At 38.1% G+C, this 25,925-nt stretch overlaps 1 protein-coding gene across 1 annotated transcript; it reads left to right on the forward strand.

Moving 5' to 3' along the window:
• Positions 1–1,816: 1,816 nt before the first annotated feature.
• On the forward strand, positions 1,817–22,274 carry SLC5A7 (solute carrier family 5 member 7). Its single transcript, XM_010221375.2, has 8 exons — positions 1,817–2,021; positions 7,049–7,162; positions 10,215–10,370; positions 14,252–14,400; positions 17,645–17,788; positions 19,669–19,822; positions 20,632–20,849; positions 21,647–22,274. The coding sequence occupies exons 1-8, from the start codon at positions 1,844–1,846 to the stop codon at positions 22,268–22,270; spliced, it is 1,737 nt and encodes a 578-aa protein (XP_010219677.1). The 5' UTR covers positions 1,817–1,843; the 3' UTR covers positions 22,271–22,274.
• The last annotated feature ends 3,651 nt before the right edge of the window (positions 22,275–25,925 follow it).

Here is a 25,925-nt window from a genome sequence, read left to right on the forward strand (position 1 = left end):
TGATTTTGTCTTTTTATGGTTGAACTTAAGTTTTATCACTGGTCTCAGTTCCATACTTCTGTAGGGCTTTTATTTCTACTTCCCCATCTTTCCTTTTGAACAGGTGAGCAGTCTGTGTTACCTGTTGCTCATGGGCCAATAGTGACTGCTACAGCTCAGCTTGACCTTCCCTTGGCAAAAGCTGGACCAAGTCCCTGGTGGGCCCTCTCACACCTTTGTTCTCGGGCCTTAGGGACCCGCTGCCCAGCATGTTTGAGACAGACAGCAGGAGTCTAATATTCAGCTCACATAAGTGAGGCCTTACCAGTATGGTCTGTAAGGGTCATGGCAAAGAAAAAGGGTTTCCCTGCAGCTGGGAGGCACAGAGAACAAGAGAGCTCTCTTTTCCTCCCACTCCTCTGCTCTCCCCTTCCTCCACCCCTGCTCCTGTGCGCACCTCTCCCGATGAGCTCGCTCTTTTGTTCCTCTCCCTCTCTCCCTCTTCAGTCCAGTGCAATCTCTTCCTCTCCTTTCTTTCCCCTTTTGTTTCCTCCCCCCAGTTTTATTTCCTACCCCCCTCACTGCTGTCCTGACACGACGATCACTCTCCCTTGAGTCATCCTCGCTTCTTCCCCCCGACGTCCCCCAGCACTCTGACGTCTTCCCCCTTCCTCCCCCCCCAGCTCTGACGGACGCAGCCTTCTCACCCCACTCAACCCTCCTCCTTTATAAAGAGATTTTCCTCTTTTTAATCCAAGAGACCCCCCCGCCCTTCCCACACTCCCCTCTCCCACAGCCTCCACGCTCGCACCGCCACAGTGGGAAGAGACCATCCTGCCGCTGCTCCCTTTCCACCTGTGGGGACCAGCAGCCATGGGCAGCTGCCGCCACTCCTAGCGCCCGTGCGTCCCCCCGGGGCTGCAGCGGGAATGCAGGTGGGGCAGCCAGGGGGTGGCCGGGGATGGGGATGGGGATGGGACCGGCACGGGGGCTGCAGGAGGGGTCGTGGCGGGCGCGCGCTTTCCGCGCGGCAGGGAGGTTGCAGCGCGTGGGGCTCGGCGCGGGGCACCCCGCGTTCACGTCCGGGGGGACTTCTCACCCGCTGCACTTCACATACCATGACATTTCTGCTGCCTGGCTGCTTTTGAGCTTTCCTCCTTGCTTCTGAAACCGATAACGGGGAACAGATTAGTTCTGCTGATGCCAGAAAGTTAAACCTCTTACCGGGAAGAAAGAGCTGATCCTGAATACAGGACGGCGTAGAAGGAGGAAGGGTCTCTTCCTTCCAACACAAAGACTCAAAAAATCTGCTTTGCTCCTGTAGTTATTACTTATCTATAGTTTGCTATTCTTTACTATAGTTTTGCAGCTTGTTTTTGAGTAAATAGAGACTTTGTAAAAACCTGCATGGCTAAGACCTTCTATCCTATCCTAGGTACCGAACTATTTCCTGATTGAAGAGTTTCCAAATGCTGGGTGCTTGGGGGAACTAAAAGAATTCTGTGTGCTGCAACTGATTTCTAACAACTAGTGCATAGTTTGTTTGCTTTTTGTTTTTCTTTTTTGTCTTTTTCTTTTTTTCTAATAAGTGCATACTTTTTAGCCACTTTTATTAATTTCATTTCCCATTGTAATTGCTGTTTAGAAGTCCACAGGCATTTTTGTTAGTATATAAACTTATTTTCAATTACTTCTGAAACACTCATAATTTCACCTGAATAGTCTCGGCAATGATCATCAACATTTTCTTTATATGCTGCCTCAAAAACATCTTTGCAAGGTTTGTTAAACACAGACATATTATTGCATTCTCTCCAGAGGTCTTAATGAAATAAGGATCAAAGAAAAGAGCTGGGACATCAACATGCCTTTTCACGTGGAGGGTCTGGTGGCCATAGTTGTATTCTACCTTGCTATCCTGGCAGTTGGAATATGGGCTGCTTGGAAAACCAAGAACACTGGCAGCGAAGGAGATCGCAGCGAAGCTATTATAGTCGGCGGAAGAGACATTGGCTTGCTAGTTGGTGGATTTACTATGACCGGTATGTAAAAAACTTATTTTTTAATTTCTACACAATATTGTGGCTTGTCACTTTTCCATCTGACTGAAAGATAAGTGTAATCTATATTTTGAATAATGCAAAATAGAGGAAAAACTATATACTTTGAGGGGGGTGCAAGGGCATGGGGGAGGCAATGCTAACACTGCTTACTGAAAAGCCAAATGTAACATTATATAAAAACATCAAATACTTTAAAACTTGGAGGAGGAGTATATTCTATTTCTTCATCACTGCTTTCAGAACCATCTGCAAATCAGATAAGTTTGGAATGGAGGTGGCTTTATAGAGTTTACTAAGAATTCTAATTTTAAAATAATGCTTATTGTTGTTATAGCCTTTCAAAATGGTGATTTATTTTTGTGTAATGTGAGTAAACACAGATTAAGTTTATATGGAAAAAGAAAGGTAGGGGGGCTTCTCTATTAAGAACAAGTTTTTAAAAGAAAATTGGCATACAACCAAGTATGTAATTTCAGTAACATCAGCAAACTTGCCTTATGGATTCTTTTAACTTCTTTCTCCAAAGTCTGACAAAATTAATGCCTACTGTGAATAGAAGTATCAGTTGGAAAAGCCTGGGTGAAGGAAGAGTTCATCATTAATTTTATAAAGAGTGCAATCTGTCTGACTCACAGAGACACCCTGCAGTGGTAGACGACTGTTTGGCCAGATGAACCAGATGGCTTCCCAGGGTAAACAAGGGTTCCACAATATGACCCAAAATTTCAAGTAATGTATGTGCATATATACCACTGGATCACAAACATTAAAAGAAGAGGGAAGAGGGAGATGACCCACCATTTTTGTTTAAACAACTTAATGTTATTTAAGCATGCTTAATTTCTTTCATATTCTAAATGCTATACAGACGATGCTCATACAACTCGCAAATTGTATTGATCAAGTTATATTTATGTTTTGTTGTTTAGCCATATTCTGGCTTCGCAATTATCTAATAAGGAAGGGACAAATAAAAAAAATCCCCAAGATTCTGTATTCTTTAATTAAGAGAAATTTGCGTTCACTTCAAGTGGCATTTTGCCAAGTTAAAGAATGAAGATCAGGATGTAGAGTAAAGGATCTTTGTCAAAATTGGTTTAGCTGGAATCGAGGCTGACTTTCTACTTTCAGCACTTTTCTGTAACGTATTGTATCATCCATTGGTTACTGAAGCAGTCAGATGTGACTAGATTTACTGAAGAGCTAGTTTGACTGATTTCTGACGAGTGAAGTGTTTTCAAGAGCACCAAAACCAGGATGTTTTGCAGAGACTTATTGCTTGCCACAAGACTGCAATTCATATGTAGGGGGAGTGGAGAAGAAACAAGGGGTTTCCTGAGTAAGTGGTTATGACTAACAAACAGTCTTGTCCATGGAAAACACAGCTTTTAACCTTCTTAATCCTATTTTATCAGACATATATAGTAACAACTGAAGCAGAAGAGAGCTATTCCTATATTGCAGGCAATTTCTATAACCAATACAATTCACACCTACGCACACCCCATTTCATGCAAACTCTAGAGATGATGTAGTAAATCATTTCTGCAGTAGACCAGGCAGACTCTAAAACTTTGATTCAATTAAAACTATCACAGACTTCATAGCATCAGGATTTGCATGCCGGTTCACCTTCGTGCTGCATGAAAACAGCAACTAAAGCTCATTAGGATGGCGAATAAATTCAACTTTCACTCCACATCTGAGACACAGTTAGGTATGCACATTGGTCTGCATGGTCAGGGTCAATTTGAGTTTTGTCTCACTCAGGGCAATTGGGATACTCAGTTTGTAAAGCCATAGCAAAAAAAAAAAATCAACCAAGAAAAAAAAAAAACTGTGAGTGTTGACTAATCATAACCAGCAATAATTTTTACTAAACAGTCGCAATGACCAAGGCTTTATTTGCTTCTTAATAAATGGTAGGTCTGCATTTCATATATCACAGCCCTGCCTCCAGAGTTACCTGGCTGCTCCAATATAAATGTTCTGTTTTACGGCTTTAACTGACTAAATGTAAACTAGCAAGCAAAGCCTAGCTGCTAAAAGGGAGTATAAGCTAGAAAGTTTTAAAGGTCTCCAGAGTATTGTATGCAGACGATCACTGCTGAAACTACTCGGCAATACACATAATATATGCTTATTTACTTTTGCAAATGTGAGACTGGTCTGGAACATCTGGAACCTGTATGTGTATGTGTATGTGTGTGTGTATGTGAAGTACTTTCGGTTAGGCAACAGAGCCTAACGATGCCTCTCTTGTCCAAGACGGACCCTATTATGTTTCTGTTTTAATATCAGAAAAAAGCAGCAGTTTCTAAGGATACCTGGGGAGACATAACTGAATTCAGTCTATACATTTCAAATCAAATTAAAATTTCAAACCAAATTAAGAGTATAAGTATCATGACTTCAAAGGAATGGAGTCATTTCTGAATAATTATAGTTGATTTTCTAAATGGTATCTAAAAATCTTAAAGGAAGTACACTGTCTATGAATAATGTCTATGGACATATTTGGAAGCTTGAGAAAAAAAAATGTATCAACTAGCTATGAAAATATCAACTAGCTATGAAAATGCCTGAACATGATGCCTACAGAAAGCTGAGCATATCAGCAAGCATCAAAATCGAAAGAATGAGAAGCCTGAATTGTGGGCAGCATATAACAGCTCGTTGTTTTATGAACTAAGGCAGTACGACAGTGCGTATGCTTTAATTTAGGTGAACAGAGTTAGAATACTGGATTAATTATTAACATTTATTAATTGCTGGGATGAATTTTTTAAGTATCTATGACAAGCTTGAGTCTCCCCTGATTTCTGTGATTGAGATTAAATCCCAAATTAAATATTTGAGTTGGCATAATCTAAATGATGACAAATACAACCAGAACACTAATGATCTATTTACTTTTACTTTGATGGAGCTATGTATCCTTCCACAAAGAAGAAAAAACACTATTTATATTCTATTTTTTGTAATCACTAGGCCAGGAATTTCATTTTATATAACTTGATGAGTTGATTCAATAATTTGAATGATTGGTGAAGGGATTATTTTACAGAGAAGTACCCAAGCATCTGATCTGCTACTACATATTGATAGACTCTGAGGAGTTTCTGTGTTCCTCATTAGAATTAGAACAAAATTCAGCTCCATAGCCTCAATATTTTTCTGATCAATAACATCTTTCATTTAAACTGATGTCAGTATTCTCTGTATTTTTGGGTCCTTCAGAAAGCAGGCAGAGAGAGGATTAGAACAGATGAGCGCATAAGTGTTTCCACAGATTATTAAATTTTGTATTCCTTTTGTCTGATTAAAAAAAAAATCAACCAAAAAAGATATTACTCTAACTTGAAATTGTGGCTTAGCAAACTAAGGATCAAAAAAATTATATCTAAGGATGAAATCCAATTCTATCATATCCCGTTATTTCCTTTCTAATGTATCTATTGATGTGCATGTGCATGCTGGCTACCCATTCCCTCCACACACAGCCAAAAAGAGTTTTGCAGCACCTTCCTAAAGCTCTTGGGTCCTTGGCAGATGTTCCAGACCAGTCTCACATATGCAAAAATGGATAAGCATATATTTATTTGTTTATCCCTCGATACAGCAATCAAGTAATCAAAAATGAAAACGAAGCTTAAATCTTCCATGCCAACCTATTTACTTCTAAAGACATGATGCAACTTAGCATCAAGTCAACCAAAAAAGTATTACTACGAGGTAGTCTAGGTATAACACTGTTAAATAGAAGAAAGTGGCCAGTTAGAGTTCCACAAAAGATATTTAGAAATTTTAAATGCATTTGGTTCCCCTCCACTTGATTTTCTTAAACACACAGACAAATTTGGTGCTTACACTGTCTGCTTGGAAAAAAAAATGAAGAAAGTTTAAGGAAAATAAATCTTGTACAATTTCGAGTTTTTACATGTAATGCCTGTGATCTTATATGCGAAAACAAAAGCTTCTGAGACAAATCAAAATATCATCACAAAAAATTGTCACTTGTAATGATTTGCCCTATTCAAATACAGACCCTGTTATAAATTCATTAAAAAAAAATTCATTATACATTAGAGAAAATTGAGAACGATTTGCAAAGAATCTGCAAACCGGAAAAAAATAAACTTAATTAAGTAATATATTACGAATGATTTTTGCAGATCTAATCACAATACCTTTCTACATTTGAGAATATTTTTCAGACACACGGGAGTTCCCAAATCCTTGTTAAGGCAGCAAATGAATTTATTAAGGGCCTGAGGCTGATATATTAAATATATTGCTGATTTTTAATAAGATTAAATATAAACTGTTACACATAACACTGCTCATGTCTAGAATACAGATGTGTCAAAACTGAAAACTTAAGCTTCTAAGCAAAACCATTGCAGCACGATATAGAAATGTAACATTTAAAGAACTCAAAATTTGCTGTATCTGTTTAATGTAGCTACAATTTAAAATTAAATAAGATCTTAAAGACAGCTTTTTTCTTGTAGGTCTTTGTAACAAATACATTACACTAAATATATTGTAACAAATATATTGCATTCATTAGACTGTTGTCTAATCTAAGTTCTCTAAGCTCTCCCGACAAGGATGATTTTATCATTGTATATTTATTGCTCTTCTTCGGATCCCTCCTTACATCTCTCCTTTGAGTAACACAAAGGAAATGATGACAGTTGGTGAGCTGAGCTGCTTCATTCCTTGCAAATAAATAAGCGCCCCCACATCTTCACTGACTGCGCAGGGGCTTATGTGCCTTGGTCATTGTTTGAGTCCATCTCTTATCATATGTTTAGGGTGTATATATATATATTTTGAAATAAGGATTATCTTTTATAGAAGGATGCCCTGACTGGGACTCAAATAGTAATACATACAATAAAAAGAAAAAAGAAATATTGTAAGTGATGACAATTTCATTCTAGAATGTGAGAGATCTTTCCTTGTGTGCCTTAGAGATTTTTCCACCTCTTCTTTTTCAGCTACCTGGGTTGGAGGAGGTTATATCAATGGGACAGCAGAAGCTGTATATGTGCCAGGCTACGGTCTGGCTTGGGCTCAGGCACCTATCGGATATTCCCTTAGTCTGATCGTAGGTAAGCAAGCAACAAAAGCTAATAGTCCTTCAATTTAAATAATTTTGATGATAAGACCATCATTCCAAATGCAGCAACCAGGGCATGAAAAAAGGCCAATGAAGTAAATTGAATATCGTCTGCTGATAGACTATACCAGAAAAGAAAAACGAGGCATGGATCAAATACTATCTTAAGTTTCCCACATGCCTTGACAATACAAATCTGATCCATGCAACCTCACTAGTGAGCTATGGAGACCACAACAAGAAACACTTTGTTTGTTTGTTTGTAATATATACTCTATTTCATATATTCAGCTTTACTTCAAGTGCCTCTATGATCTGGAACATGGTAATATCAGGACACTTCAAAATCTTAGACCTTAAGAGTGGTTAATATTCTTGTGGGTTAGGAAAGTGCTATAAGCTTATAGATTTCCACAGACAGTCTAATTAATTTGCCTAATTTTTGCAGGAAATCTGTAATAGAACCAGTCTGTTGTCCTAAAATTGGACTAACCTTCCTCTTTAATGCAGTTTGAGGTTGTAAATCATATATCAAAATGCAAACACTTAAGACTGCTGTGTGCAGGGTCTGTGTCTAAAATACAGACCACATAGCAAATTTCCTCTTTTTTTTCTTTTTTTTTCTTTTTTTTGTGCCTCTTATCCCAGAAATATAGTCTCAGTAATTTATTTTCCTTAAAAGTTATAATAATACAAAAATTCTCACTGTGTCTCAAATAGTGATGCAGTTTTTAACCAAACTGTTATGCTGTGAATCAACATTATATATGCCACAAAGTTATCAACTGCATCCCCTCAGTTTGTGAACAGATCATGTCCCTAAGACAAGTGTTTATGCAACCACTAAAAATAATGTTTGCCAAAAAATCTGTGTTTTTTGTCTTTTATAATGATTGGTGTGTTGGCGTTTCCAATAATATTTGATTTCTCAGTCTATTTTGAGATGTGCTTTTTTTTCTTTTTACATGTTCCTCTCACCTATGCAGTCCCTTTGTTTTCTCTTCCCAGATCTTCTTAACCTTTTTGTTTCTTTCTGTACAACTTGGTTTATATCACGACAACATGACTCTTTGTTCCCCCTGGAAATGCTTTCCCACTCTCTATCTCCTTGTATACTCTTTCTTCCCAGGCAATTACCTTACACATCGTGAATATCATTCTTTGCCTTGTGCAAGCCATCTCCACTTCCACTCATGGTTGCCATCCCTGAGAGTAGCTCTGTTTCACGTAAGGAAAACAATAACGGTAGATGCCTGCCTGGATCAGTTGTTGTCTTTGCGATGTCATGAGGGTTATGATCCATTGATGTTATTGAGAGGTCATTGGGATCACAGCCACAAGCATCTGCCTGCTTTCTAGCCCCTGTATAACTAGGGCAGCTTAATAATAGCCCCCAAGGGGGTGTGTTAGCCTCTCCCCTCATTTCCAGCTGCTTTTAAAGAAATCCAGACATCTTCATCGAAATGGTAACTGCAGGTAACTGCGGAAAAGAGGAAAGTCTGCATTTTGTGACCGTATGACTCTCTGTAGAGCACAGTGAGGAAAGCATTCTGCAGGCATGACCTGTGCATGCAGAGCGGAAGGAGTTGTTTATCTTAAAAAAAATCAAAAATAGAAATAAATGGCTAGACATATTATATTGTTGCTTTAGACTGAAAAGATTTAAGATTTGTCTGATCTTCCTTTTCATTCAATGCTCCAGGTGTATGACTTTTCCTACTTTTTCATGCAGTTTAGATTTAAAAGTAGAAATTGCTTCTATTTCCTTTAATAGATGACTTAAGTGCCTAATAGATTATACTACCTTTTCTTTTATTTTTCTCTTCTAATTAGTTTCTGTGATGCGAATGTAACAAGTAGAATAGGAACAGGATTCATGAACAATGCAAACTGCTGGAGGGTTTCTGCATTCAACCAACCTGCCTTAAGACAGAGTAACGTAAGGGGTATAAGTGATTTTTTGGTTGCTAAACCAGTACCTTCTCTTCAGGGAACTTTATAAATGGAATGAGTGATATAAGTCAAGGCAAATAAATTTGTACGGTGTCTTGTACAATGAATATAATACCGGTTGTTATGAAGAACCTAATTAAGGGTCTTCAAATGCCACACAGTTGATTTTATTAGCATATAATTGCTTTCCTAGTTTTATGAGTGTAGCATATACATTACATTTCAGTAGTTTTATTTTAGTAGAGGTCCGTTTAGTTATAGTCATGCGCAGATCTGATCCACACATTTCAATAAAATCTGCTATTTAGGTTTCCTGAGCTATATCCTTTTTTTGTCCCATACCAAAACATATCTAAGGGAACTTGAGGATTTTTGCACATTTATGTACATATCCAGTCCATATGCCAGTTAGAGTAGAATTGAGACACATCAGATTTCCTGAACATACACAAAAATAGGAGTATGACAAATATGTAGAGAATCTGACACTTGCAGAATCAAGACGGCATCTGACCTATCCACAAAGTATAGTAAGGCTGATTTAAGCATACAATTTAAGCATACAATCTGAAATGTCTTGCAAAAATAGTGTGCACTATGCCATGCACACCATTGCGCCATGAGTTCGTGAGTGTGAACTCATATTTCTGAACCAGGAATCCTAGGCAATTTTATGTTTAGAGGAAAAAACTAAAAGACAGACCCACCATCACGGAGGTTTGAATACTAAGTCAGAAAAAAAGACGTAGAAAACTTGATCCAAAATTTGCCAAAACTAGACAAATTTTGATAAAACTTTAACAGCATTCATAACTTGAAGTCAAGTAAACTGAACAAGGCAAAATAAACGAAACTTGTTTTTTTCATTAACAGACCATAGACAATAATGGTGTAGGTGTGCTATGTAACTCTGGATACCTAAGATAAACCTAAGGTGAATTCTTAAAGGACATTTTAATTGTACTTATTTATTTTAAAAAACACTAACACAGATATTTTTCTACCTTTAACTTACAATCAATGTTTTACCCTTTCACGGCAATGCATTTCTCCACTGCAGTTAGTCTTTTATATGCTACTTTTCTTTGTAGGTGGTCTGTTTTTCGCAAAACCCATGCGATCCAAAGGCTATGTAACAATGCTAGATCCTTTTCAGCAGATTTATGGAAAAAGAATGGGAGGGCTGCTCTTCATTCCAGCTTTAATGGGAGAAATGTTTTGGGCTGCTGCCATCTTCTCTGCTTTAGGTAAGGAATCAGCAATATAAATATTAGCTTATCACATGTGCAAAGGACTAAGAAAATCAGAAATGCACAAAAGTTTTGACTTCAAATGCTAACCATCTTAGACAAAGGATGCAGAGAAAGGTGAGTGTCTCAGGCCCATGGTACTCAATAATCAGAATATTGCTCACATAGATATCTATTCATTTTCAGTCACCCAGAAGAGTACCCTTTTCAAACAGTATGAAAAAAAATTAGCAATAAATTTTCTTTAATTGTAATGATGACATGAACAATTGCAACGTCCCTTTTATGTCAAAGTTGACCCAGCTACTCTTTTCCTTTGTAGATATCACAGCAGATGGTATTAATTTCCTTTAAAGAGAGGGTAGTCATGTAGCTTTATTGTCAAAGGATCTAAATTACTTAATCCTTTGCATATAGGAAACCTAGACAGACAGAACTTTCTATCACATAAAATATAGAAGTAAACCAGATGCTGATCAATAAATTCAAGTATTATTCAATTCTAAATGCCTAATTGCAAAAAAAAAATGGAGAAAACATTTAGGATTCAAGAAAGGATGTAGAGAATTAGTGGAACTATGACTCAATAGAAAATCACCCAACTACTCATTCAGTCCTGAAAAAAGCAGTTTCCAGGGCTTTTAATTATATTTCAGGCCTACTCCTTCAAGAACTGAGAAAGCCCTTGACTTTTACTGGCAAATCACACTTACAGTGCACATGCATGTGGTAATGCTTTCTAACACAAGCTATTTTAAACGGAAAATAAACTTTGAAGGTACTCTCCAACTGTGTTCTGATGAACTGCAAAGCAATGGGGAGCTTGTTTACCATAATTTCATCACAAAACCTTTAAAGGTCTAAGAACAAACTACATGCTGAGGTGATAGGAGTTGAAGAGCTTGAAGAACTCTCTGTATATTTGGAATAGACTTTCTTTCTGATTGAGGACAAGCTGATCTGTGATATTTCAAAGCAAGTGGTATGAATGTCTTTCTAGCAGAATGTATAAGAAAAGCTAATAGACAAAGACAATAAAGGTGACTGAAAGCCTCTGTTTTAACTGTTCTCTAAATAGACCTGACCATATTATACCTCCTAATCCACGTAGAGGCTTCATCAATGAAGATTTAATTTCGATTTTCTTTACCAGATTGTTTATCCTCTTAATGATTCATTGTTTGACAGGGTTCATTTAAATCATCCTGATCAGAGGGAGAGAGATGTTTATAAGTAGGGTTTATGAAGACTGAAATCACTTAAAATAGCTAATTCACCTAAGACAAACGTATATGCATCCCAACATGTGTTGGAAAGTCAATACAGCAACTCAGGAGGTTTTCAGAATGATAATAATCTCCTGACATAGGTGACTGAGCATTCAATGAGGGAAGATGCTCAGCTGGACGGCATACTTGTGAATACAGAAGAACTAGTGAATATTGGGTTACAATGACCATGAGATGGTAGAGTTCAGGATTCTCAGTGGAAGGAGCAGGATAAATTGCAGAACTGCAACCCTGGGCTTCAGGAGAGATCTTGACCTCTTCAGGGACCTGCTTGGAAGAACTCCCTGGGAAATAGTCCTGATGAGGAGTCCAGAAGAAATGGTTGATTTTCAAGAAAGCCTTCCTCCAAATATAAGAATGGTCTGTCCCAACAAGGAGGAAATCAAGCAAAGGTAGTAGGATGTTTGAATGGATGAACAAGGACCTGTTGACTAAATTCATATATAAAAGGGAAATGTAATAGAGGGAAGGCATGTGACCTATGAGGAATGCAGAGGCAATGTCTGAGCATGCAGGGATGCAGCTAGGAAAGCCAAAGCCCACTTGGAACTGAATCCAGCAGTAGATGTGATCGGCAACAAGGATTTCTACAGATGCATTGATGTTAGCCAAAAATACACCACCGGGGTTGTAGACCTGATGCTGAATGGGGCAAGTGCTCTAGTTACAAAGAGCATGGAAAAGGCCAAGGTACGCAAGGCTTTCTTTGACTCGGTCTTCATTAGTAATAGCAACTTTCTGCAACCCTGGCTCCCTCAGACCACAAGAGAAATATGGAACAATGACGACTTGCGCTCGGTGGAAGAGGATCAGATTAGGAAACCTGGACATACACAGGTCGACAGGACCTGATGAGTTGACCCATGAGTGCTGAGGGAGCTGTCTGATGTCATTTCAAGGCTACTCTCCATTATCTTTTTAAGGCTATGGAGATGAAGAGGAGTCTTTGAGGACTGAAAGAAAACAAGCATCACCTCCCTCCCCACCTTCAGGAAGAACTTTTGACACTGTCTCCCATAACATCCTGCTAGATAAATTGATGAAATACAGGCTAGACAAGAAGACTGTGAGATAGATCAAACAGTGATTAAAATCCCAGGCTCAGAGGGTTGTGATCAAGAATATGAAGTCCAGATGGAGGCCAGTCGCTAGTGGTGTACCCCAGGGGAATATATTGGGGCCAATACTGTGTAATGTTTTTATTAGTGACCTAGATGATGGGACAGGGGGCACCTCAGCAAGTCAGCAAATGATGTAAAATGGGAATGGCTGTGCTGCCATTCATAAGGACCTCACCACACTGAAGAAACAGGCCAGCAGGAACCTCATAAAGTTCAACAAAATTGACAAATCCTGCACCTGGGAAGGAGTAACCACCTGTACAAGGATCATAGAATCATAGAATCACTATGGTTGGAAAAGACCTTGAAGATCATCAAGTCCAACTGTAAACCCTTCACCACCATGCCTGCTAAACTGTGTCCCTAAGCGCCTCATCTACACATTTCTTGAACACTGCCAGGAACAGTGACTCCATCCTGACTTCCCTGGGAAGCCTGTTCCAATGCTTCACCACTCTTATCATGTAGAAATTCTTCCTAATGCCTAACCTGAACCTCTCCTGGTGCAACTCAAAGCCATTTCCTCTTGTTCTAACTGTAGTTATTCTGGAGTTATTCCTGCCTCACTACAACCTCCTTTCAAGTAGTTGTAGAGAGTGATAAGGTCTCCCCTGAGCCTCCTCTTCTCCAAACGAAACAACCTCAGCTTCCTCAGTAGCTCTTCATAAGGTCTATGCTCCAACCCCTTCACTAGCTTTGTTGCCCTTCTTCGGAAACATTCCAACATCTCAATATCTTTCTTGTAGTGAGGGACCCATGGGACACAATATTCAAGGTGTGGCCTCACCAGCACGGAGTACAGTGGGATGATCACTTCCCTGGTCCTGCTGGCTACACTGTTGCTGGTACAAGCTTAGAGGCCCTTGGCCATCTTGGCCACCTGGGCTGAGAGGCTGGCTCATATTCAGCCAACTGTCAACCAACACTCCCAGATCCTGTTTGCCACACAGCTGTCCAGCCACTCTGCCTTGAGCCTGTAGCGCTGCATGGGGTTGTTGTGACTGAAGTGCAGGACCCAGCACATGGCCTTGTTGAACCTCATATGTTGAACCAACCTTGTTGGCCCACATGAAGTTAAAGCAGTTTTGTGCAATGGCCCCGGCAATCCTCGTGTACAACAGGATTGGAACAAGAGCCATCAACAGGTCGTTGCAGAAAAGGACAGTAGCAGCTTAGGTTGCATAAGGCAGAGTGCAGTCAGGAAGTGGAGGAAGGCGATCCTTCCCCTATACTGAGTCCTGAAGAAGCTAGTGCTGGGCTCCTCAGTAGAAGACAGACATACTGCCTAGAGACAGGACACAAAGAAATGATCACAAAATGAAATACAGGAAATTCTGTTTAAACCTAAGAAAACCCTTTTTTTTTACTGGGAATATGGTCAAATATGGGAACAGGTTTCCCAAAGGGAAAGGTAATTCCCCCGTCATCAAATGTACAATGACATACAGTGTTTTGTTTTTCTGCACAGGTGCCACAATAAGTGTGATCATTGACATTAACATCAATATTTCGGTCATTATTTCTGCCCTGATTGCAACTATGTACACTCTTGTGGGTGGTCTATATTCTGTGGCCTACACGGATGTAGTCCAGCTCTTCTGCATCTTCCTGGGGCTGGTGAGTTTGGCTTTATTTTTTTCCCTTCTTTGTAAAGACATGGGAGATTTTGCCTTGAGCAATATGACAAATACTGTTGCTTTGTACCTATGGCTTATATTTTGAATTGTATCATCTCCACTGATGATGGGATCTGATGATGAAGGGGAGAGGAGGAATATCTCCACTTAAAGACCAACTTTACAGAGTCTGCATTATATTAGTAAACAGCCTGTGCTTGGACCGCAATGCTGACAAGCCTAATTATTCTTTTTTTTTCTTTTTTTCTTTCTTTTTTTTCATATATAATCAGTGTGATAGTGCGGTCTTGTAGTTTCCCCTCTGGGTATAAATCTATCTCAGGATAGGCTGGAGGTGATTCCATCCCTACCTGTCCCTGAGGCTGTGGCACATCACTGGGGCAAGACATCAAAGTCAGAGAGCAGCAAGGAAATAAGCCCAGAAATGTTGGAATTGGAACTGGAGAGCTGAAATGCTCTCCCACTTCTCTTTCCTGTATGTATTCATACCACCTACCTGCGGCAGCCAAGTTAACCTCCTGTTTTAAATCACCTTTGGGATTCTTCCCTTATTTCCCTCCACTGATCATAGACACCATAGTCTGGAGAGGCTTACCAGATGACCTGCTGTTTGAATATGGTGGTACGAATATCCTCTCATCTGCAGTTAATGATATGCTAGTTGGGTGGCCTTTGGGGTTTTTTACTGCCTTTGTTTAAGCCTTAGTTTGAAAAACATTAATGCAGAAGATCTCTGGGGTCAAATCACAGGGACACAGTGAGGGGAGCTGCTGCCTTCGTTTGCCAGTGCCAGTAACAGATAGTTGCAGGCGTTCAGGGATCTGAGACATGCAGAAATAAAAGGACTGGCCAAAGGTGAAGGAACTGAACGGTACCTTAGGGAACCACAGCATTTTCTCGGCTTTCAACAGAGTTTTTGTGTAGCTCTGGGGCAATTGCTTCAGCCAGAGCATGCACACAGGTGGTCACTAACCATGTGTGAGTCCTCGCTCTGTGGCTTCCTACAGTGAGGCCTGTTGCCTTACTTGCAGAAATGCTAAACATTCCCAGTGGTAACCGACTTCATGGGATGGTGCTGAATGCTCTGAAAAAGGCAAATCCAAGTTCCAGATGGCCTCCTCAAGATAGTAGTTACTCCAGATCTTATTTGCTAATACTCATGACATGAACAGTGGGGAAAATATATCCCTTTCTCTAATGTGTATGTTAATATGTGTGATCCATTCAGTTTCCACAACTTCCCCAAATAAATAAATAAATACCTATGTAGATAAATCACAATATAGAAATGCTTCTCAAATGAGGATTACTCATCCCCTGATCCTGTGGGAAGAATAATGTGTGATCCTGCAATTAAAGACAACAGGAACCTGGCAAGGAGGGTGGGGGACAAATGAGGGTCACAAAGTAGTCCTTGAAATGCTTGTTTTTGAAGCTTTAATGGTGTTCTTTTACTTCAGTTTTTGATCTTTATGAATTTTCCCATTTAAAATAGACAATAATGTCATGTAGGAGGAGGCATTTCTGTAATTCCATATATAATGGAGCTGAAAGATTTACATAGAAGTACTAATTGGTCAAGCTCTTCATGATGTGGTTTTAGATAGGCCACTTACTTCCACAGCAGGAGGAAAAGGGGATCTAGCTGTATGGACACAAGCTATGACATGTCAGTGAGTTGCAGGGCCAGTGTATGTGCCTTGACTTGTTTTATGACCAATGCAGAGATAGTCCTTGAGACCATAAAGAACTAGGTTGCTGTCAGGAACCTGAGTGGATTACAAGAGCTCATACATAATGAATTTTCAATAGAGTTCCTATTAAAACCTGGGCTGTGGGATGCAGGCTGCAGATGGACTCTGTTGACCCTCCTAAAATACTCATCTGAGTGTGTCCAAACTGCTGTTCTTCAGAAGTTTATCATATGTACAAATTTTAGATTTGAGAGTCAGAAGCAAGAAAAAAAAAAAGAATCCATTTCATATTCTTGTTTCCTGTGATTTTTTCAATTAAAAAGTGTGTTATCATCTTTCATTTTGACAAGGTATACTCTTTTTTCCCTCAAAATATCTTGGAGATAGTTGAGACATTTTGGTGATATTTCCTCAAAAAATCAGTGAAAATTTATACCCAAGGACTCAAATGGCAAGTAATACATTAAAGAAAAGTGACCTGCTGCATTTGATAAATAATCTGAATAATAGGCAGCGCTGCCAAACATAAAAATAGTTCAGATATTCTTCATTTAGTGTTACAATAACTGTGAAACAAAATAGACATATGATTTCTCCCCTCTTCACTGCTGTTAACCCCATAGATTTAAATGTGATCATTTGAATAACAGCAGTCTGCATGTTTTTCGATGTCATTGAAGGCTTAAGAGTGCTGTGCTAGAAACAATGTATTCCATACAGCACAAAACCTGGTTTTCCTTTCAGTGGAATCTATGCAGAATCCAAAGTGGGGCATCTGACGACTTATTTCATTGTGAAATAGACAGGATGTAAAATAGCATTCATGCTCAAAAAATTGGTGGGATGAAAGAAAGCACCCTCTGGCAGAAACCTTTTCTGAGTAGGTTTTGTCAATTGATCTTTGGCCCAGATCAAAAAGAGAAGGACTTGAAATAGCCCAGAGTGACAATGTTCTCTAGGTAGAATGTGCTGTAGCACTGAGCTGCCAGAGCAAGAAACATGGGGATTCACCTACAGCACCTCTCTGCTGTCACCATCTAGCTTTGTGTTGAATTCAAATCCTTTCCCAAGCATTTGTATGTATTTGTGATGTCTCACACTTGTTTACTGGCAAATTCTGGCATTATTGCTTGAGTTTACTTGCAGATATTTCTCTATGGTATGACCCAGAGGAAGGTGTAAGGAATACTTGTAGAGTATAGTGAAGATGTATAAATGTGTATTTCTTACTGATGGTATGATTGGTTTCTTTTTCCCAAAGCTTTCAAAAGTTTGGGAAACACAGATTTACACTGATTAATTCTTGTACCCAGAACTTTAAGCTGGAGAGGTGAGGTAAGCTCTCCATTGCTATTCCATTATTTCTGGATTTTAGGGGTGTTTGACTGGAACATAGCTTGACTCTACAACTCAACTTTGCATTTGATCTGTAGTGTGCGAGAAGAAAAACAGACCAATGTTAATATTGTAATTTCATGGGTTTAACGTGCCTCGTTTAGACTCGAATGAAGCATTATTCTTTGGTTGCAGTGGATCAGCGTACCCTTTGCAATGTCACATCCTGCAGTGACAGACATTGGGCTCACGGCTGTGCAAGAGGTGTACCAAGCACCTTGGCTTGGATCTATTAACTCACTTGACATTTACACATGGTTGGACAATTTCCTTCTGCTGGTAAGTCATGACTTGTACAGAGGAATTGTATGTTTAAGAACTCATAGTACGTTACTGGGACTTATGAAAAAGTAGAGTCTATTTAAATGTTTCCAGTAAACTGAAGTTTTTTACCCTCTTGACTCCTGCTAAGTATTTCTGGGCATGTGAATGATTTTAGTGAAATATCAATAGGATGCCGTAGTGCAGCTGTCAGACTCAGCATCACCAGTAACGCAATTTAAATATCGTCAGCTTGAAAGAGTTGACTTATACTAAAACTAATTAAAAGTGTGTGACTAACACCTAACTGATGTCATTGTTGGCCAAGAAATATGTGTATTGCAGGAGGCAATGTATAAATTTATACAAGGGATTAAATACACCTTAATTACAGCTGTTGTAGAAAAAAAGCTTTGCAGAGATGGATGGATGGATTCATATATACACACGTGCCAGAACGAGCTGAAAGCTGCCATTATTTAAAATCAATTTAAAACAATTGCATATGGGACTGGTGGTTATTAAGTATTTTCCATTATAAAATCTAACCACAAGTGCTAACATTTTCCATTCCCAGTGTCCCTGAGCAATTCTATGCTGTTTTTATTATCATATTCTGGTCTGGGATTTCTTTCTTTTTAAAAAGAATTTTCAGCCAAAGATCTTCAGAGTAATAATTTAGCTAGGAGAATATATTGTTTTATCCAGCTTAGGTTTTTAAAGATAGCCAAAGATCCAAAATATGACACTAGCTAAAACAGTTAACCTTGTTTTGGTAATATTACAGTTTCTTCTCTGCCTATGACCAAATGAATGCTTTAATGCTGTGAAATTGTCAGATATTTGCTTTTCACTCTGCCTGTTTCTTTATAGATCAAGACATTTACACATGCTTAGACAGCTTTATTAAGGGAATATTATTAAGGTTGCAAAGGGCAAAACTCATAAATAGCATGTCAAAATCAGAGTTGCTTGTGCAACATTCATTTGGTCCCTGTATGAACATGAAACACATATGAAACACCTGCATACGCAGTGTTAGGTCTATATGCCTCCTGCCTTATTTGACATGTAGAATTGGACAGTGCACTTTTAGTGAGGAATTAGTTTACACACTGTTTACTTTCCATGCTATTTAGTCATAGGTCCTTTTACTTATTGGAGACTATTCAAATTCTACTCTGAAGAGGTTTTTTAACCTTTTTTTTCAACCTTCGGTAATACTTTATTTGTGTCATATTTTGTAGATAAAATTTTAATCATAAGCAGGTCTTCTCTGTTATATACTTAATCCAAAAGAAGGGTTGCCACCACAAAAAAAAAATGTTTACGCTCTTGTGCTTCTTGTACTTACTTTGTATTGGTAGCATGCTTGCTTGAGATTGTGCAAGAACAGTTCTTTAGATTCTTGTTAAATTTATATAGAACATATTTAGATGGCCACATGCGTTCATGAAGGTAGATAAAAAGCTTCCTTCTAAATCTTCTCAGTGACTAAACTGATTGAGGTGAGAGGAGGATACTGAAAGCCAGATTCTCCAAGTATGACATACGGCAGTAGTATTTTATGACTTTTTATAAGGCTTTATTAAGTATTTATGCAGCTCAGAATACCTTGGGATTACAGTGGATTACACATATGCAAAGTATTGATGCTAATTGTATAAAGGGATAAGCTGTCTAAAAGAGTGGGATTTAACTGAATTTGAAAAATACTAACATTACTTGTGAGAACGCAAGTTACAGCAATTATTGACTGATTGAGATTCAACAAATAAATAAATGAGCAGCAAATGGGGAGAGGAGCATATTCAAGAGATGCTTCTATGTGTTATAAGGATAGCAAGGAAATCTACTGTTACATCCTAGTAACAGGATGCTGCTCATCATCTTTGCAGACACTAGGAGGAATTCCTTGGCAAGCATATTTCCAGCGAGTTCTTTCTTCATCTTCTGCCACATATGCTCAAGTTCTGTCATTTCTGGCTGCTTTCGGTTGTCTTGTAATGGCTCTTCCTGCAATACTCATTGGTGCGATTGGAGCATCCACAGGTAAATAATTCAATATAAATATAAATGTGTAAAAAAATCACAAAACTTACGGTAGATAAAATCGAAGAAGATAGCACTATTAATCAACTCCTAGCTTCTTAAATGGGAGACCGCACTGAAAAGTAATATTATGAAATGATTTTTCCCAAGGAAATCATTCCTATCCTCGTTATTGAAATGAAATTATTTTACGTGTTCAGAGTTGTTGCAGATGTGATATTTCTGTTAATGTTTTAGTTATATCCTAATACTATCATTTGGTCATAATGACAATAACTGCAAAAACTGTGTATGTATTGTAGTCGTTTCAGGGAAGCCATTTACCAAAGATTTCTCATCATACCCGTATTTTTGTCAGCTTCTTTCTCATAGTGAGAGTGATTCCTCTCACAATGACCATGTAGCTACACTGCAGAAGCCATTTTATATTAAAAAAGCTTGACATATAGCTCTTACCTGTAAGTCTGTAATCAAGCGAGTTAAACACATCCCTACCAACATGGATCCCAGGCTTGTTTTCTAGGGACAAATAATATTTACGAGTAATGTAAACTTTTAAAATTCCTGGAGGATAATCACTGGCTGTGGTCAAATTTAGCTTAGAGATGAGAAGTGAAAAGAAAAATGATGAGCAGAATTAAATCTGCCTAACAGAAATCAGTGGGACAAGGAGTTTTTATAATGTCACCCAGCCTCAGCAATGATTTGGATTGGTCATTGAATGTGAGTAAAAATATGCCAATTCATAGTAGTTCATTGCATATGAAGTCAAGATATTCTGTAACTAATAATTTATGTCCATATTGCAGCCTGGAATGAGACTGATTATGGTCCTCCTGACCCCATGACTAAAAAAGAAGCAGATATGATTTTACCAATTGTGCTTCAGTATCTTTGCCCAGTATACATCTCCTTCTTCGGCCTGGGTGCTGTATCCGCTGCTGTGATGTCGTCAGCCGACTCTTCAATTTTATCAGCAAGTTCTATGTTTGCTCGGAACATTTACCAGCTTTCATTTCGGCAAAATGTGAGATTACATTTTCATCCTTTTTACGTTTAGAGGAAATAGGTGATGCTATAACTAGATGAAGCATAAACTGCCATTACACGCTGAAACATCTCTTCCATGTTCCTGTCTCTGACTAGAAAAAGTAGAACATTTCTTTCCCAACAGTATTTTGAATGAACTAAAAGCCATAAAAATGTTTATAGGTGTGACTGACCATAAGCAAAGAAGATACATTAGGGAGATTGCTTTCAAGTGTTTTCAGTGGCACTTAAGTTTATCCTGACAGTTCCTAATTATTGCTGTCACCATCAGTTTTACTTCAATTCTTAATGAAACAAGACATCTTTCTGAATTATTAATTTATCAGGAAATCAATTAACACATGAAAAATGTACAGAATGGACTAGCAAGTGGATGTTTTCCTAGGGAAGTGGAAAAAAGAGAGATTTTAAAACTTCATAATGTTTTTCTGTTGATCCATATTGTACTTATTTTTTAAATTAATTTCTACCGACCTGTTTTTGCTTTCTTCCTTGCCAAGCTGTGAAACTTTTCCTTATGCTTAAAGATTAGCAACGGCTTTGGGAATGGCAACTATAACCTTTGATTCTTTTTTTTTTCTCTGTGTTTGAATTTGATACAGACATATTACTTTGTAAAGTGTTGTTAAATATGTCATGCAAAATTTCTTTTGACAATGTAATATTCAATACAGACTATATTCAGAAACGAAGGCATATGTATACATATGTATATATATGCCTGTGTGTGTATATATTGATATAAACAAATCTAACACTGCACTCCTTTTGCAGGCCTCAGACAGAGAAATCGTATGGGTCATGAGAATCACTGTTTTTCTCTTTGGAGCATCAGCAACAGCAATGGCATTGCTAGCTTCATCTGTGTATGGCCTGTGGTACCTCAGCTCTGATCTCGTTTATATCATCATATTCCCTCAGCTCCTGTGTGTGTTATTTATTAAAGGAACCAACACCTATGGTGCCATTGCAGGATATTTCTTTGGCCTTCTTCTCAGAATAACTGGAGGGGAACCGTACCTGTACCTTCAGCCCTTGATCTACTATCCTGGCTGCTATCCAGATGAAAATAATATCTATGTCCAGCGATTCCCATTTAAAACACTTGCTATGCTTACCTCCTTCTTTACTAACATTATAGTCTCCTACTTAGCAAAATACCTATTTGAAAGTGGGACTTTGCCACCAAAACTGGACTTCCTTGATGCTGTTGTTTCAAGATACAGTAGAGAACACATGGACAAAGCAACTCTTGTAAAAAGTGACAATATTGTATTAAATGAACTTGCACCTGTGAATCCACGGCACAGTCTGACTTTGAGCTCAACTTTCACAAATAAGGAAGCTTTCAATTATGTTGATTCGAGTCCAGATCTGTCCAATACCGAAGATAATTAAAGTCTGGTATCCCCAAACAAAGTAGCGCAAAACAGGACAGCCTACAAAGAATAGTAAGAGGCCTTTTATCAGAAGAAAAGCAAGAACTGGGAATGTACAATTCTTTAAATTGTTTCTAGGAAGAGGAGCATCTCGTGAAAGAAACTGTTTATGTTATTATCTAACATGTTGGATTAGCACTCAGACCCCGTTCTTTCCACCAAGAACTATATACCGTATCATTTTAAAAATATTTAAAAATGAAAATATACAAAACAGAAAAGTGCAGCTGTCATTTAGCTAGAGTATTATGTGAAGAAATTATAATACAGTCACTCTGAGATACTATCAGTAGACATTTTATTGGCATTAAGTGAAAATATATTGTCACAGTTGTAAGTGATTTATTGCAAAGGAGCTTTTTGCTTGAGCCAAGACAAGAAACTTCCTTGGGTTTCTTGTCTGTTTGTTTTTTTCCTTATAATGAATTTCAAAGACACAAATTTACTTTTTTGTTATTTGTATAAGATGGAGAAATGCGCAAATAATAACAAATTCCTTATGGGTGTTAAATATTTATTAACAAGTGAAAATGAATTCCCAGCTTAAAATCAAGTTATACTTTATGCAAGACAACCTTAAGCAAAGTATGTTAAGATAGGTGTTCTTTTTTCCTGGTCTTGAGTGGCTGTCACCAGTGCAGGATATATATATATTTTATAGCAATAATTGACGTTGAAACTCAACTTGGGAAAAATATTGAGAATGTATGTTTTTACAAACTAAATATAACATTTCAAAGTTGAGAAAAGCAGTTCTACCTTGTCATCAAAATGAACGCTGAGTGAAGGAAGCAGTCTGATGCCATTCAACTGCAGCAGTGAACAAATATTAAAAAGTAAAGAGAGTCAAGAAGGTTGCTTGAAACAGAAGAAAGGGTTTTCCATGGGGAAAATTCCTATTTTTCACTGAAAAGTATATATATTTATATTCTTAGAGAACTCCAATGGTCTTTTGTGTTGAACTTGCTGGGATTAATCTGAAAAGCGTAAATTTTCCGTGGAAAAGCATATTGTCTTGAAAATTTGACTTCCCAATGGAAAACAGGCTTGCTGAACAAATTTCCACATTGGTACACGTCTACCTCCAAAAGCAGCGCCAGTTTGGAGAGAAACTGAAAGCAAAGGCAAATCCACAAGTGCAGCCAACTGCCCAGTCCACTGAACGCTGTGCTCACTTATCGAGATTGATCAGGAGGTCAATCCTGTTGCCCATGTACAATGCTGGCACTGTCCAGGAGCAGGCAAGACTTCACTCATACCTGGCAACACTGGTCAGGAGCAGTAAAGCAGGGAGATTAGGCCCCTTCTGTCTTTGCCCTGACCATCAGGGAATACACAGAGCTGTTTCTGCTTGCCCACAGCCTAGATGATTGTGTCTGTCCCAATGGGTATGTGCCTTCTGCAGCGGGAGATCTAGCCACTAGATTTCTGTACTATTAACAACATTAACTCCATGCATGACACAAAATCTTCAGCTGAAATTCAGCTGTCCTCCCGATGCTGGTCATTTGTGAAAATTTCTTCTGTAAGTAAGTGTAAGAGTAGGTTTTGCTGCTAAAGGAAGAAGCCATCAACTTGTGCATTCAGCGCTGACATAAACTTTCACAAGGTTGAATCCTTAGATATGTTTTTGCTCCTTTTGTGGAGTCTTAACATCATATATATATATTTTTTATATGTACATAAAATTAAATTTAGAAATGTAACTTTTCCTTCTCCATACACTTTGTTTCAAAAAAAACCTCTCCATCTCACCTCTGAATATGGACTGTGAACTGCAGTACTACTGTCTACTGTGCTAACAGATATTAGGTGTGCTCTGGGTAGAGAGAATCAAAATAAGGAACAGGTCTGCAGAAGGGTCAATACAGCACAGAAATCACAATTCCTGTGGAGTAAGTGAATGGGTGGCCAGGGAGATTCAGAGTCCTGAGATGCTCCCAAACCAGACATGAGCCCAGCAGCCTTTATTCCTCACTGAATCACGGAAAAGAGAAGGGGAAAGGTGTCATACAGAAGACAGAAAGAGAATGAGGGAGCAGGGAGGAGGAGGGGAGAGTGCGACTTGTCAGGAATTGTTTGAAATATTTTGTTTAGAAAAGAAAAATCATTCAATTTATATTGTGTTTCTATTGTGTGCCATAAAAACATAAAAAGCTCGAAATGCTCAGAACAAATAAATGGAAAAATAAAAAGTTTTCATCCAAAAATTTCAAACCACATGCTTTCAACATGATCAGAAATCAGAATATCTCCTTTTTTTTCCTTTCCCTGATATTTTTCTGAGATCACTGTGATTTTACAAAGCTTTTTTTTTTTAGATAGAACTATGCATTCTATAGTAGAAAATGGTTCAAAAAGGTTTCTAGTCCTCTTCAGGAAAACTGGAAACACTGGACCCTGGGTGTGTAAGCTGGATGTCTACAGGTAGTAAACCATGGAAGATTTATCATACAACAGAGAGAAGCAAACATTGAAGACTGAATGTAGTGTGACATTAACTGTGGTTTCTACATACCAGGTCTCCAACAGTGATTGCAGTGATGGGCTGCATTCTGGATTGAAAGAGCCCAAAAGCCAAACTAAACAATCCTGTATAAAAGCTGATAATAGTTTTTCTTGCCTGTGCTCAGCTAACCCAGCATTAGAAGTATATAAAGCTGTTATATATAACCAAAGGCCATATAGATTGATAATTACAAAAAGAGAGAAGAAAACAAAATGCAATCAGGTTATTTTCAAGAGGAAGAAGCCAACAAGATGTGAGTCTTCAAGTATACTTTATTTTGTTGTAAGTCATACAGTGTTCCTTCCTCGGTTTTGTAGACAGGGGTACTGTGGACTAAATTATTTCTACAATCAGTGAAGAAAAAAGTTCATTTTCAGACATTGAGATTATTTTTTTCTGAGTCCACTACTTGCAAATGAAATATTCATATCCTGATTATGTATTTTACGTTCATATTTTTAACATTTCTGTGAATAACTCTTATCTGACAGGGGATTTTTTTATCTCCTTTGCATGAGATGTGTTCATAAAATTGAGGTTAATAAATAGCTGAGATGTCAAGAACAGTTACAATTTCATCTATATTTGTCCATGTGGGATGATATATGTGTTATAAACAAAATATTCTTTTGTGAATCTGAACTGAATGTAAACGTTAAGTAAGTGGATCAAATAAAGTCAGATTTAGCCTTTTATTTTCATATAGTACAATAACTTAGGATTTCAAATATAACTATCATAGGAAAAAAATGTTATTCATTTTTCCTTCTGCCCTTCAAGTGTATTCGATCAAGTATAATGTGCAGTTAGACAGTAAGTTACTGTAAGACTGCTATTTATCAGGGCAGTATCAGTGGCTGTTGTATAAAAAAAAATGTATATTTTTGTCTGTGTCAGAAATGTTATATTAAGCCTATACCTGACAAATCAGATAGGAAAGATTATATATATAAATATATATGTTTTAACCACATTTGTATTGTATTGAATCGTGCTCATGCAATTCAGGAGAATACTGTCTAGTTTCGGGTTTGTTCTGTCCAGTTACTAAAAATAAAGGCATTTATTTTGTTACCACTCAGCGTCACCTGCAGTTTTGCATCAA

The sequence above is a fragment of the Tinamus guttatus genome, unplaced genomic scaffold (genome assembly GCF_059628265.1).
Source record: "Tinamus guttatus ecotype Peru unplaced genomic scaffold, ASM5962826v1 Tinamus_guttatus_pri_ptg000030l, whole genome shotgun sequence".
NCBI lineage: Eukaryota > Metazoa > Chordata > Aves > Tinamiformes > Tinamidae > Tinamus > Tinamus guttatus.

Excerpts from the sequence above, each read along its gene's own strand:
- SLC5A7 (XM_010221375.2), top strand. The coding sequence starts at position 1,844 with ATGCCTTTTCACGTGGAGGGTCTGGTGGCCATAGTTGTATTCTACCTT. Across the intron at positions 2,022-7,048 it reads TGGTGGATTTACTATGACCG|CTACCTGGGTTGGAGGAGGT; the intron begins GTATGTAAAAAA and ends CTTCTTTTTCAG. Across the intron at positions 14,401-17,644 it reads TCTGCATCTTCCTGGGGCTG|TGGATCAGCGTACCCTTTGC; the intron begins GTGAGTTTGGCT and ends CTTTGGTTGCAG.